This window comes from Aulostomus chinensis, chromosome 14, assembly GCF_037954235.1.
Source record: "Aulostomus chinensis isolate RoL2024-O1b breed Wild chromosome 14, RoL_Achi_v1.0, whole genome shotgun sequence".
NCBI classification, from domain to species: Eukaryota; Metazoa; Chordata; class Actinopteri; order Syngnathiformes; family Aulostomidae; genus Aulostomus; species Aulostomus chinensis.
In genome coordinates this window covers 7,824,309-7,839,462 of record NC_141333.1, presented here as the reverse complement: position 1 = coordinate 7,839,462, position 15,154 = coordinate 7,824,309, and the positions used below count along the sequence as shown (strand labels likewise).

General features: G+C 42.5%; 1 protein-coding gene and 1 long non-coding RNA gene across 6 annotated transcripts; one reads left to right on the top strand and one right to left on the bottom strand.

Moving 5' to 3' along the window:
- Nucleotides 1–1,327: 1,327 nt before the first annotated feature.
- Nucleotides 1,328–13,018, bottom strand: rexo1 (REX1, RNA exonuclease 1 homolog). 5 transcript variants are annotated; one of them, XM_086225509.1, is made up of 18 exons: nt 12,869–13,018; nt 12,439–12,582; nt 11,040–12,367; nt 8,646–10,441; nt 8,452–8,553; nt 7,195–7,408; nt 6,885–7,021; nt 6,115–6,252; nt 5,110–5,236; nt 4,872–4,997; nt 4,285–4,434; nt 4,051–4,164; nt 3,872–3,945; nt 3,600–3,710; nt 3,340–3,455; nt 3,095–3,233; nt 2,821–2,941; nt 1,328–2,293 (listed from the first exon to the last, which is right to left on the bottom strand). In XM_086225509.1, exons 3-18 carry the CDS (start codon nt 11,218–11,220, stop codon nt 2,205–2,207), a joined length of 3,735 nt encoding a protein of 1,244 aa, XP_086081635.1. In that variant the 5' UTR covers nt 11,221–12,367; nt 12,439–12,582; nt 12,869–13,018; the 3' UTR covers nt 1,328–2,204. The 5 variants fall into 5 exon arrangements, with proteins under 5 accessions (XP_086081635.1, XP_086081636.1, XP_086081633.1 ...); XM_086225510.1 differs by having other exon boundaries at nt 12,456–12,582; XM_086225507.1 differs by having other exon boundaries at nt 12,471–12,582.
- Nucleotides 13,019–13,349: 331 nt separating this feature from the next.
- LOC147249598 (uncharacterized) lies at nt 13,350–14,396 on the top strand. Its single transcript, XR_015119383.1, has 3 exons — nt 13,350–13,576; nt 13,805–13,936; nt 14,313–14,396. It is a non-coding gene; the product is annotated as an uncharacterized LOC147249598 (long non-coding RNA).
- The last annotated feature ends 758 nt before the right edge of the window (nt 14,397–15,154 follow it).

Here is a 15,154-nt window from a genome sequence, read left to right as displayed (position 1 = left end):
CTGGCCTCTTTTCGAACCCCCATACTCTCAGTGTTACCCACCTCTGCTGAAGTGCGGGTAATGTCTTTAGAGTCGGTGGTATTTTCCGTACAATTTAAAGACTAATTTCCATTACATTCCTTGAGTCCATGGGAAAGAGTTGACATAATTATGTTTCAGTTACTGGCAATTATCAGATCCAGAACATCTACTTTCATATAATGGTCAATATCTCCAGGAAAAATCGGCTATGGATTAAACTTGTTCAGGCCATATACTTTAATTGATGAGATAATAGATGAGCCCAAGGAGGAAGTATCTATCATGCTGTATCACGTGATACATGTGCATGATCTGTATCCATGACACCAACTTATATCAATCCTTAATAGTTCATTTTGGAGATTTTCAGAAAATTACACCACAATATTCCTGAAAAGGTGTTTGTTTTTTTAAACCAAGAACACCCACCGTCTGTCTTAACTGTCTCAAATTTCTGGATTTTCTTTGTCACTTCTGTTTTTGGAACTAGTTTCTCTCTCCAAGTTTGGTTAAAAAAAAAGAGAAAAAAAGGGGGGGGGGGCATCATAGCTTTTGCATTATCCTGTGAACAGATGAACAGCACCAAAAACAGTACCTCCTCGGTGCAGGTGCTGATCAGCAGAAGCAACCCTACATACCGCGAGGAGGTTGACGGTCAAGTGCTTCTTTGCTCTGCAGCGCTCCATCTCTCAGCATGGGGTCAGTCCCTCACTTGCAGCTTCCCCCTTCCCCTTGTGACCCCCACTAGTCAAAGGTGATCATGGGGGAGACAGAGAGAGAGAGGGAGGGAGAGAGAACGAGAGGCACTGATCGAATTTGATAATGAAGACGACCCCTCTAAGCCGCTTTGCTCCACATGTTCAAAATCTCGGCAACACTCAATAAACACTAGGAAGCCCCCCTCCCTGTCACAGGAACATTGTGTCGGTATTGATCCCAGCTATCTGGCTCTTTTAATACCTGGGGTCTGTGGTCTGGCCTGGGGAAATGCATCCTGACATGTGACGAGAGAAGCTTAATAGGCAAACGCACCAAAGAAAGGATGGGCCTCTCCGTTTAGCATTTCACTCCCATTTTTTTCCCCCCTCCAATTTACACATCTGCTGAAGAAAGGAGAATTACAGCCACTGCACCTGCTGTTAAAGACACGTATAGCCTGGATGGAGGGACTGGAGAGGAATAACGCTGTCCTCCGAGGAAGCTGTCACACTGTCAGGAACTATTTGTTCAGACAAAAAGATAGTGACATTCTCTTTTAACTAATACAGTTTAATAGAAAAAGATAAACAACCAAAAATGAACAAATACAAAAAGAATACAGCGTATTTACAGCACTCTGTATTGTTGTCATCTTTCAACTAAAACAGTTTATCGGATACACTGTTATTAATAACTCAGGTCTAATTTCCTGTTATATTGTTTCATGCAGAGCACATGACGGAGACAGTGGGTGTCTGAAGTACAGTGACATATTCTATTAAACGATACCAAAAGGTTAGAAGCAGAGATATGACATTTCTGCTTTTTTTTTTTCTTTCTTCTATTTAATACAATCAAGTATTATAGGATGAGTCAAGTTTTGGAGCCAACAAAATTAACTTGATGAGAATCGGCACACAACAAGTGAGCACAAGTGCATTGAAATGGTAACAAACGAAGATGCCAATGCACTTAAGTGTAACTAAGGACAGTTATTTGTTAGAAGTGTAGGCATTTGAACACAGATGAGGTACTCAGACTCAGGCCCTGTACAACAAGAGCGTTCCTCTAGTGCAATGTAGGCTGCAGACACAGCCTGGCATGAATATCATACTTGTCTTCATCATTCAGCAGACAATGCCATGGCATTTTAAGTAGTAGGCTTTATTCTAAGAGAGCTGGTCTCAAAAGACCCAGCCCAAATAAACAGAGAGTACATTTCAATGTTTCAGGACTGAAATATCAATAAAAGAACATTGATAATGTGGGCTCCTATTGCTTTGAAGGGGCTGGTTGCTCTCTTTCACAGATGCACCAGGAAGTATCCACAGTCTCTCAGTCTTATTTCTGCTGAAAGTGTGGAGAACGACGCTCTGACCTGAACTCTCTGAGAGCAGGTGCAGGCCCCACGAATCTCCTCCTCTTCTACTAACATGAAGGCATGAAGTTAAACAAGACAGAACTGAGAGAAGAGGGGTCAGGGGTCATCTTTTGACCTTTGCGTCCTCTTTGATTTTCCAAATGATCAACTCCATGCAGGCCGATGCATCCTCACTGGAGTCATGGCCATCCACTACAAATACATGAAAAGGTGAGAGCAAAATTATTATTTTTAAACGAATTCCACATTAGCAAATTTGGAACAGCAGCATGACAGTTTCTCCTCCATGAAAAATAGAGATCATGTGACGTACTATCTGTGCACATACTGTGTGACGTATTATCCAATATACTTAAGAAAGGACTTACTTCACTATACAGAGCAACGCTAGTTTTCTAAAGGGACTGCTACACATTGAAGACACTCAGAAGCAGTTTTAGTAAGACCTGACTAGTCATGAAGGCTCTGAGGACCCTTCAACTGAATTAAAAAAAAGGATTCAACTCTATGAATACTGTACAGGAGCACCACCTGCTGGTAACATGGATGTAGTGCAATCAGGGAGAAATCTGGACTCTCAACAGATTCATAAGTATAGATTTTTTTTAATTTTGGATTCTTTTTGTTGGGATTTAATACTTCATTTACTACTTTAAAGATGTGGTTTTAAAATCGCGTTCATAACAATTCTAATGTGACTGTGTGTGATTTTTCCTCACCACTGTCTTGGATGATACGTTTGAGGTAGTCGGCCATAAGGTGCCTCAAGGCACGTTTGTAGGGTAGGCCATGGCGGTGAGGGAACACAACAGCGGTGTCAACCACTGAGCTGTGAATGAGCTAAAACAGAAAAGGTTAAAGAAGCGTTACATCGAAGTGTTTTCTGTGTCTGTAGTTCTGTACCAGTCAAGAGTTCAAAGAGAAATCCCTACAGAGACAGCAAATTAAACGCGGTGTCTTTAAGAGAGAGGAGAGAAAGGAAGTTCAGTCTACCTTTAGAGCCATGAGGTCACTCTCCAGGCTATGTCCCACGAGGATGGACTCCGCGCTGAACATGTTGAGTAGCACAGCCTGAACATCTCTCAGGGTAATGGAGACATTCTCTAAGTCCTCTTCCGTAACACCGGAAAATCTGTCAGGCACAAGACGCGCTGACTTTACAACACTGATGCTTGACTGCTCGCCTATTTCAGCTAATCTGTCACCACTAAATACCGGTTCTGTTGAGTGAAGCTCACCGAGTGTTATAGTCGACCACCTGGTTCTCAGGTTTGACAAAAGTGTCATAGATGACGTTCAAGTCAGAGTCAATGACCGTGACTCTGGTCAGTTCCAGGCCCACCTTGGTGTAACACTGTTTCCAAGGGTACAAAATTAGTGAAAGCAACATGGAGAACAAAATAAAATAAAATGGCACTGGGCAGCACTGTGTAATGAAATTAAAACAATTTGACCAGGTTTTTTTTTTTTTTTAAAGGAAAACATGATGACAACTTACCATTTCACAGTCGAGGGCAAACATGCCGGCGTTGCCATCTGGTGGAAGAGTCTTACTAAACGTGGAAACATAGCCATCTAATGACTCTTTTCGCCCGTCATGAATATGTTGCTGTGGAGATGTGAAAGGTTTTACGTTGTCAAAAAGTAAAAAAGAACAGCAGCACAGTTTATTAAATGAAGAAATAAAACCTGAAACTTCATGACCCTGTCCAGTATTTGACTTCTCAAAGTAGCAAAATCTAATAGTTTTGTCTTTGAAATGGACAATACCTTGACCACTTGGCAGCCTGGAGATCCCACAGCAGCAGAGCAGCAGCTGTAGTTGGTCTCCCAGCCTCCGGCAACTGACAGAAGAGGACAGACGAAGAGCAAGCGATGAGGAGACGGATGTAAAAGGACAGTTGAGAAAAGGACTGACGTTAATAAGCCATTCACACGCCATAATTTACCTTTATACGTGCGTATACGTCCCCAGTGAAAACTGCATTCCTCCTTCCGTAGACAGTTGCCGTTGGCAGTGATTTTATACTCTGCACCACATCGGCAGCAAATCTTATTGAAAGCTGGAAACACAATTGAACAAAAATCCAAATCAAACCACATGTATGGACATTTGTGTGAAGTGTGTGCTTTGTATGAGCAACTAGCAGTGGAGCAAGCTTTGGAGTCATGCGGTCACTTACAGTCAGTGTTGGCCTTTTTCACATTATTCATGGAGGCGTTGTAAAAGATGGCCTTCCCCGGGGCTTCTGGGTTCACTCTTGGATAACCGAGCTGTTGCAGTTGCTCCTCGGTCAACAGGTAGGGCTTCAGCTTCCTATAGAGTGTGGCTCCTGATGTGCAGACAAACAACGAGATAAACTAATGGTGTCTTTGGGTGTTGATGTCATAAAACCTACACTGAACTAGCAAGAAAGCTGAAACAGTACATGTACAGATTTTTAGCCAAAAATGTTTGCGCAAAATATTTTTGCATATGGAGAAGATTGGTCAATAAAATTCCTTAACTGACTAATCAGCAGTCCTTTTAAAAAAATAATACAGTCTCATGCATTTCCTCTGATGTCCCGTCATGAGGAGGGAGGAAGTGGTGAGTCCACAAAACGATTTCCTCTGCTGAGGAGGTCATATTTTTACGGGTATCAGTCAGTTTGTTAGCAATTAATTAACAAAAAGTAAAACTTTTAGAATGTGAAGGAACAAATTGGACATCAACCCTCTAAGGGAGTTGAGTGAGAACCATATAAAATAAATAAAACTCGACCCTCACCAATGAGTTTCTCCTCTTGCTGTTTACCCATCCTGTTGACCGTGAAGCTGGTTGTGGCGGCCAGACGTCCTCCTAGGACCTGCTCGTGAGACTGGGCCTTCCTGTTAGTAACTAAGCCTGTTTTCTCTGTAAAAATCACACCCGGGACAGCCCGAAAATTTGATTAATTCCCTTATCGAAACAGTATTCTCACATACATTAAATGGGAGCTCAGTAAATGGTGTTCTACCACACATACTGTTGACAGGCGCCACGGAACTGGTGCTGCTCCTGCTGCGGAGCTTCTTCAGCGTGTTGACGGCTACATTCAGATAGATGTTCTTTCTATTACTGCGGTCATAAACCTGCTTCTCTTCCTCGAGAGCCTGGAACAAGAATCAGGCATGTGAAACTGCAGTATGGAAAAAGAAATACTTTTTTCTTTACGTAAGCGATATTTTTGAGTATGTGTACTTCACTTGATTAGTCCCCACTGGTCGGATGTTTCACTCTTACCCCATTACATTTAAAATGGAGGAACTGTTCTTAACTCGGTTTGTCTTAACTGTTCCATCACAAAGTATTATTCCTTCACATCTCCAAGCGTTTCATTGAGTTTTTAACATAACAGAGGCAAGAGTAATATGAAAATATCAACCAAACTTGGAAAGACTGCCACAATACCCTTTTCTTAGAATTCAGCATCAAATAAATGTCATTTTCAATGTCACAAGCAAATTACTTTGAGGTCCAACTAAATAACTATGACTCCAGTGAATTCTGTGATGAGGACTTAATACTTTGTCTTGAAGGACCAGGCCACTTTTTTGGGGTGCACTTATTATTATTCATTTTTAGGGGAAGACTGAACATCTGACCGCTAGTTAGCTTAGCTGTAATGAATGCTAGCAGTGAGTCAGTAAAGCAGGTAATCTCAAAAGTCATCAAATACACTTTTCTTCAAAATGGTCTTGGCCTGCACGAACAGAACAATGATTGTACTTCACATTGGCTATGAAAAAACAGTGGACAATGACAAGACCTTCTGTGCAGATAAATCTGAGTTAGCCTCTGGTACCTGAAAGCAGCATTGCAAGCTTGCAGCAGTTTTATACTTATATTCATCAGCTTGACATACGACTGGAGTCTATGGTCAAAGCTGATAAAGCAGCATTCTCCTTATAACCAAAATGATGATGAAACTGTTCAAGCAACAAACTTTGCTCAGGGGGAGCCGTCGCAGCAAAGCGAGTGCTATTCATACCATTTGGAAAGCAGCTTCCTCTGATGAACAAAACTTGAGGCATTCATCTATGAAAGTGTTGAGGTAGCGTTGTCGAATGTTGGTTGGCACTTTTGCTCCGAACTCAGTGGGGATGACAGGGCGCTTCATTGACTTACTCTGAAAATGTCAAAACAGAGGAAGAACACCTACAGTAAGTCACATTTTACAGGTTAAGCTAACATTTCAATTCACATGTTCAAAAGTCAACAAGTAAGAATACGTTGAAGGCCCCGGTGCCCGGTCTGATTCGTTAACGGTCAAAGCCGTCTTCCCTGAGGTGCTGGTGATGATGCACTGATGGTTGAAACGTCTGTGTCTTAAATATGTCCAGAATTCTCGTTGTCATGATTATGCGTCGCATCGATTCTGCGGTATGAAAGCCCTCTGATGATACCAAAGGCTCCTGCAGTCAGCATACAGAATTATCAGCTAGAGGGAAATCACAGTGACAGGCTGATGGCAGTTTTACTTTGATCTACATAGGAGGAATTCTGACTGTCATCTCAGTCTGTCATTCTGTCACCAAATTCAAAATGACAGACAGAAATCTGGCTTTGTTTATTATCAAAGACATTATCCAGCACAGCGCTTCATCACCTGGCACCCCAGTCAATGAGTGACCCACGGAGTGAGTGACTGAGAGGCCATAGACTGCGGCCTTTTGGCCCCGACCTCAGGCACCCGGTCACATAAAGAGTTCTATGAGATTGCACCAACTAATTAGGAACATTAGAACTGTCTGTTTGTACCTTCAAGGTGGGTGTGTGTGCCACTCTTTTTTGTGAGACAGTGGACACTGTCTTGGACAAGATACCAGCTGTAGTCTGAGCCTTAACCGACTGGCTGGGGGACACTTGATTGCCTGCTGGTTTAGCATCTGCAAAACCTGGTCACACACACACACACACACACACACACACACACACACACACACACACACACACACACACACACACACACAATTATAACAAAGAAAGACGTTTGACTTTTTTTCCCAAAATTGAAGCAAAAATAAGAACAATTGCTATATACCACAACAACACAGAATAGTGGACACACTTGTTTTAGAGGGTGACACCAGTGGGTTGGGACGGTGCGCTATTCTCTTCCTCTCTCCAGAAGAGCTGGGACTGGCTGAGCTCTGAGAGGCAGCTGTGACAGAGGCAGAGAGCTGAGCAGCTTGCTGCTGCGCCATCTGCATACGCTGGTAACAAACCTCCTGAGCCGTGGGTCTCCTGTATGGACGCACCACATTCTTGGAGGGTGCATCCGTCTGACCATCAACAACACAAACAGGAACAAATTTGATCAGAAACAAGTGGTAAACAGCAAATGACCGTATAAAGGACCTGAAATGAATATATTTGCGGTATTTGTATTTTTGTAAACTTTAATAGGTGTGTGGAGGGGATCTTTTAACCAGGTTTCGACAGCAAAGTGGACATCAAAATGATTGAGGAATCAGGTCATAGAGAATCACTGTCAAATGAATCACTGTTTGAGACAATTATCAATGATCAACTGCTGGTGCTTAATCAGTCTGATTAAATAGATGGTTTATTCCAACATTTTACACACCATCTTTTGTTCGGATCAGAAAATCCCCCCACTCCATATCTAATATTTCCCTGTTAGTATGTATTTCCTTGTCTGTGCAAAATTCCTGAACTTCATCAGTATCGCGGCAGGTTTTTGATTCAACTTCCTCCTTTCATATAGATCTGTAAAATATTGCACCTTTCCTTGTTCAAATAATAGGACTATCTGTGAGAAAAGAACTGCATTGCCAAAATAATTATCAATAATATAGGACATTTGTAAGTATATGTTGGTTTAACTTTGGCTTTAAGCAAGCCTGCAACAAGACACATTTCCTCAAAGTAACCTTTTGTCCAATCCCGTTGTCATGAGCTTTTTAGTGATCTTTTTAAAGAATCTTTTCCTTGAAGGAGAATGGAAAACAAATCCTTTGATGATCTTATTTCAGCGTGCAACATCAAGCACTGAGGGCACACAAACAAGTCTTTTGCTTGAAAGAATAAGGCCCACTGATGTGTTGATTGACAGCCTGATAGACCAATCGGTTCATGCGTAAGCCTCAGTTAACACGTCAAGCTGAGATTGGCTATGTAAACAGGGCTCTGGGACAAATGAAAGAACTGGTGCTCCTCCTCAGTGACTCCTGTTTTCTAGTCAAACATGATTGTTTAAAAGGTTGTTCTGAATTTCTGCTTCCTGTTATTAGACTTTATAACTGAAGTTGAGTTGTGGTCCTATAGGAAAAGAGAAGATGAATCAGGCAAGGTGAAAACTTACATTTCCTTTGGCAACAAAATGAGAGACTCTCTTCTTCTGACCGGGGAAGAGAGTGGTTAAAGTGCCCTCTGTGCTTTTATCCTCCTCCGAATCCCTACAGCACTGAGAGGGCACAAAAAGCCTGTGACAACTGACAAAATAAGAATGTCTTGAATAACTCGTGTACCTGCAAGACAAATAAGAACCAACGATACCTGCTTCACCTGCCTTCCCTTGTCTTCCTTCTTTACATCCTTAGATTCATTGAAGATCCGCAGACACTCCTCCATGGGATCTGAGTCAAAGTCCAGATCATCCTGGAAACTGGAGAAGTCAATTCCAATACTAGCCACCTCATCTTTATCTTCTCTGCTGCCCTCCACATCACGGTGGTCAGCCTCGTCCTCAGAGGACGACGGAATCAGCTCAGATGCTTTACGCTTATTCAGCCGTCCCCTCTTTAAGGCATCAGCTGATTTCCTAACCAGCACTTCCTCGTCGTCGTCATCTACCTCCATCGGTTCGGCCTCCTCCGCACTCTCGTCTCCGAACAGATCAGCGTGGCTCAGACTCAGAATTCTCCGTTTCTCCTCAAGTCTCTTCCCGTTTGACGAGCTGATGCTGTGCTTCACTTTATCTTTACTGTTACTGCTACTGGTTGAAGAACTGCTTTTACTAAGTTTCTTTACCTCCTTTTCTCTTTTGCTACAATCAATTTTACCATTTTTATGTTGCAACTCCTTGTGTTTGCTGGGCTCTTTTTCCTTCTCTGAAATTCTGGGTTTCTTGATTACCTTCCCCTCATCCTCTGTGTCCTTATCTCTCTCTCGTTTGCGAGGGTTAGTTTTTACTTTTTCCACAGCTTTTGGCTTTCCCTCACTTCTTTTATCTTCTCTGTGAACTTTATCACTAGTCTTCATTTTCAAATTTTTCTTATTGTCTCTCTTCTCATGACTCTTATTCTCTTTCTTCACAGAGTCCAGGTTTGAGTTCTTTACGTGCTCTTTATCCTTACTGCTGCCGCTACTCCTAATGCTAGATGTTTTTCCTGTTTTCTTTTCAAGTTTATTCACTCTCTCAGATTTGGCACTTTTCTCATGACCGCTTCGACTGACCTCTTTCTTTTTCTCTATGTTCTTCTTTAACTTAAACTCTTGTTGGACGTCTAAGTCTTGTGCAGAGTCGTCTTTATTCCTCTGCGCCAGTGCAATTAGCAAACCTTCAGTCCTCTCCTTTCCCACGGTGTCTCCAGCTGAACCACTGTGGCCTTTTCTCTGCTGGAGATTACTAAGCGAGGTGGGTCGATACTCTGTTCCAGAGCTCTCCCCGTCAGAGTCAGAGATTGTGTACTTTTTTGTGTCCACACTCTGCTGCTGTGACTTTTTCACAAGCTCCTCATCTGGTAGTCTCTGTGTTTTACTCCCCTCAACCGTAAAGGCTTGTGCACTCTCGTCCCTCTTGCTCTTTCCAGCAATTCCTGCTGAGTAGTTGGAGAGCGGATCATATTCCATGTCCGTTGATGGTCTAGAATTGTCTACAGTGTATTTACACTTCGATGAGGAGGTGCTGTTGGAATACTGAGGAGGAGAGGGGACTTGATGTGTTCGAGATGGAGGCTTTTTCAAAGAAGTAGGAACATACTCCATGGAGTTACTACTGTTCCCCTGTGTGTCTGAATCCAAAGTGTACTTGCTGCATCCAGGAGTGGGATTATAGCCTCCTGAAGTCATCTGATAACTCCCAGGATCATAGGCCAAGTGTGTAGCTGCTGTCGTTGCCTGACTTTTAACAGCATCAGATGAAGACAAACTGGTACTTCCACTGGGGTCATACGGTTCATCCCCGATCCGAGAAAGCTTCCTCTTCTCCCTTTCCACCTGACTGCGCACCTCCTCGATGGCCTTGTTGACCAACTCCAGAGCGCCGCTGATGTCTCCCGAGGCAGACTGCTTTCCATTTTGCTGCTCCTGAGGTCTCACAACTTCTGGGTTGAAGGGGTCATAACCTTGTTCTGCCAAGATGCAAGAAAACAATCATATGTTTGACCAGTGCAATCTCAAAAGCATGCATCGAATTCAGCAGGCCCAGAGACCAGCGTTTCTAAAAGAACAGCCATTTAGCCAAAATCTAATTATCCCATATTCATTTTTATCCGTTCAACAAAAAATAAAAAACATTGGTCCACAATAATCTGGATCAATTCAGAGATGACAGGCGTCTATTTGAAGGACTGATGAATTGAGAAATATTTTTCATCAAAAATGTCAAAGGTGATGGTTTCCGCATCTCAAGCCAGAGAATTTGTCAGTTTTCCTTCACTTGCAGTGAAAATGTAGACTACTGATCCAACAAGAGACATCTGAATAGATTAAGGTGAACTACAAACTTGTGAAGGGCCTTTACTTAACCATTCTCCGGTGTTACAGAAACTAAAACAGACTCTCAAAAGAATAATTGCCAAAATAACTAACAGGTTTCACACCTACAAAATGTATCTAACCAAAAGTCCTCCATGGAGTGCAGAAGAAGTTCTACAGTTCAGGAGGTTAAAGAAAGAGGAATGCAATCGTTAGTTTCAATGCTAAACTACTAATCCTAACTATATTTACCTTTCTGTGTTGAGTTTAGCTTTTTAATATCAGCTGGTGCTCCGTAGGACAGCCGTCTCTGCTGGCTGTGCCTGAAGTGACAGTACGGTCTGTTACACCCATTTCTGCTGCTTTTGCCCTCGCAATATTCGGCGTAAAACGGGCAGTCAATCCCTCGGAAGAAGCCGGTTGATCTTAACATTATCTCCGGAAGTTACTCTCATGCCCGCATGAATCTGCTCGGCCTTTTTCTGCTTCTATTAAGAGGAAATGCAAAGGCTTGAATGAGCGATGGAACAATAACAACGTATCTACGGCGCCATGTTGGATTGCTCGGGGTTAGAAAATCTCGCGACAGTTAAGGTCTTGATCACGTCACGGGGGAATCATAAAGGGCTAACGGGCTTTTACTTAGAGAAATAGTTCTTTTAATCGATCAAATGCATCTTATTCTTTAATACAATTAAGTCTTATTCATGCCAGAAAAATATAGACACTCAAAAATATCTAGCATTTGTGTTATTAGAATTTGTTTAACAGTATGGAAGTTGAGTGTACTTATGGCAGTTAACTGTTTTCAAACTTCCGGGCATGCTTTAGTTTTAACTTTGAGCAGGCCTTATCAAAGGAGCAAAATAAACACGACTTAAAAAGATTTTATTTCAGTGAAATCAATGTAGTGCTGTGCAGTCTTCAGCTTTAGCTCAAAAGTTCTGAAAAAAAAGTGTTATCGAATTATTTCAGTGCGTTTATTAACCCTCCCACTGCCACAGAGTGAAGTTTAATAGCGTTCCTTCTATAGGCAGACAGCTCATAAGCAAGTCATCCCACTCAGAGTGGGTAGGGGCAACCTTCAAGTCTGGAGTCCTGCAACAGCCCTCAGAGACATTGTAGCCACAAGATCCAACTTACTCACTTCAAAGTACACCAAAGTCACAAAGTAAAAATTCTAGCTCAACCACAAGTCATATCTGATCTTGTGTTCACAGTAGTCTTCCCCACCCCTTTCTTGGCCTCCCTGGTGCTCTGTATACAGCCGTACAGCAACTGCATGTTAGTTGTACATGAACCTTCCATCTTCTGCTTATTTGAAGTCGGGTCATGGGGCAGCAGCCTGAGCAAAGCAGCCCAGACGTCCCTCTCCCCCCACTACGTCAGCCAGCTCCTCACTGGGAATCCCCAGGCCAGCTGAGAGTCTCCAGCATGTCCTGGGTCTTCTGCAGCCTCCTAACATTCAGATGTGCCCTGAGCACCTCCCGGGAGGCATCCTAACCAGATGCCCGAGCCACCTCATCCAACTCCTCAATGGGAGGAGCAGCAGCGCTACTCTGACCACCTGGGTGATGAACCTGTAGATAAGGAAAAGTCAATTGGTGGAACAAATGGAAAATAAGCAAATATATAGAAGCTACAGACTGACATTTCCCCCTTGAATACCAGAGTATAAAATACCTGATGGGCGACGACTTGGTGAGTCTGAGTTCAATTTTGACCGAAGTAAGGGTGCGAATGCAGGCTGACTTCCGTTACTACAGGTTGAATTCAACTTCCGAGAGTCTTTCCACTGACCAAGTGAGGAAAGTGGAGTACACCAAAACAGTTAAACTGGCAGAACGTCTCAAGACAGGAAGTCACAAGCTTTTGAGATTTTAATCAGAATGGAGTTTCCAACCAGATGAAGGCACATTCTGCCAAAACATGTTGGTGATTAAAATCAAAGGAGAATTGTGTGTGACTCTTATTACCACCTTCAAATGGTGGAAGCCAAACAAACCAATTTTGTTTAAAAGTGGCCTGTACAGTCCAAGTTCCTGATCAAATCAGAAGCATTGAGAATTAAAGGGGCAAACCTTTACAAATGGTTTCCTGAAAAAGTCCTTGATACCGTCCTGCTGCCGACTTCCAAATCTCAAACTCACAGGTGTGCAGGTTGTTGTTGTTTTGTTTTTTTCTTCGTGTGTGTGTGTTCTTTTTATGCATTTTACATGCACAGGTGATCCAATTAGGTCAAGCTCCTATCAATCAGTTTCAGGTGAGATGAAATGATCAAACGGTGTGTTCAGGTAGCTCGGGATTGGGTCAAGTTTGAAAACAGCCCACTTTCTGAACTCGTGATCATTCTCCCATCTTTCCTGCAGTAGGTGGGGGTGGGGGATGGGCTACTTTAATAATTATTCAATTGGCCCTTTTCAAAGAGGCCAATTTGACATGCCATTGAAGGGTAAACACAGGAGGAATTAGTCAAATTGATTAAAGCACCGCTCCATTTAGGTGAGTAGGAGCTTTGGTATTGTGTGTACTTCCTCACTGGAAGGGCTTTACAGTGGTAACGAGACTCTCATTAATTTCATCAATGACACCTGTGTGGTCCAGATTTACCGCTCACCTCACAATCTCCTTAAGCCTCAATGAAGGTTAAGAGCCAGGAAGCTCTGCTTCTTTAGATAAACACGCATACATGAAATTTCACGATAGCCAACCAATACCAAAATAATATATAAAATATCTCACTAATGAGATGCAGCACACCTGCAGTACCTTCAGTCTTTTCCTACTTTGTAAGACATGAAAGTTTTTTTTGACGCTATTGTATATAGTTTTTCTCATGAGTTTTCAGCCTTCTTTTAATTGTTTATTCATTTCATATTTACACATTTGCTGCATTGTGATGCTGAGTTGAACATTATTATTGATGGTACTTCTAACATGAAGCCAAAGCTTGACTGTAATTTAAGTATCAGTCTCAGAGGGTAAGGTTCTTGCTTTTATCTCTTTTCTCTTCTCAGCTTCCTAAATTGTCGTCCTGTTTGTGCTGTAGTCAGAATTGTGAGCTATCCCCTGCAACCTGAAAGCAGCACAAAGCTGGCGGAAGTGTCGTACCTCGCATGGAATGTGCACCATTCTCCTTACTTCTTCAGGTCAGTCAGTTAATGTTATGAAGTGGGAGCTGTTGTTAAAACTCACGAAGGAAGGATTTCGTCAGTGATTTGTGGCTCGTGCGCTTCATGCAAAAACCCTCCACTAGAGGGAGACAAACGCTTCCGAGTGGCTACTCAGAGATGACGCGTGCTCCCCGGAGGCTGCATGAGCCACATGCGGCTGTTGCATCATTTAGTTCTGCCTTTTGACGTATTCAAAGCCAGAATAAATGTTATGCAATGTCTTTCGGGTTTGTTTTGGGATTTGAGAACCTTGCATTTTGTTTCTCTGGAAAAATCTGCATTTGGGGAAAGTAGAGCTGAGACAATTATCCAATCTGATAATAAATGTATTGCCTTTATTTCATGTAAACAGGTTTGAATGCTGAATAATGGAAGGACCTGGAGCTTTTGAAATGTTTAATCATCTTAAATAAACAGAATGGAATTGCGATGGACACAACTTGGTAGTATTGGATTTCTAACCTCCTGCAGTGATAGGAGACTGCTGCTACGCACACACACACACATATATATATATATATATATATATATGTGCATGATACCATGGCGTTCAAATTGTCTGCCCTGTGATTTACCCAGTGACATGTTTTTTTTAAGTACTCAGATCATTTCTGCATGAATGTCATTCACCATGAGTCAGGCTTATTACTGGAGCTGATAGCTCTATTTATGACATTGACAGTAATATTATTTTATCGCTTGTGCTCATACAGAGACCAGGAATTAGTGCCAGCCGATGTTTGAACACAGCAAGTCTTCTTCATACAGCTGGTTTTAACTACACAATTACAAAATCTGGCAAGTGTGAAGTTTTGAAATGCTTTGTTGTGATTCACTCCACTCAGCAAGTCATTTCACATCCCTGGGGGGAACCGTGGGGTGGCACCCTGGAGCTGCAGCTCTTGCAGCAGGTTGCATCAGTCTCGTATCCGGTCTGTCTTGTATTGAGTTCCCCCATCGCAGCATGACTGATGCAAGGTGAAACCAGATTCTGTCACATTTCAGCGTATGTGTCGACTGAGATCATATTTACCAACAGCCAAGGACACGTGACACAGTCAGCTCAGATACCAGGGGGTGGTACTGATAAGGTGATTTATGGCACTGCATCAGATGAAATGGCCTCAGCCTTGGAGACTGATAAGAATGCTGGTTAATATAAAACTGGTGATACAGCAGGAAGAAGCATATCAG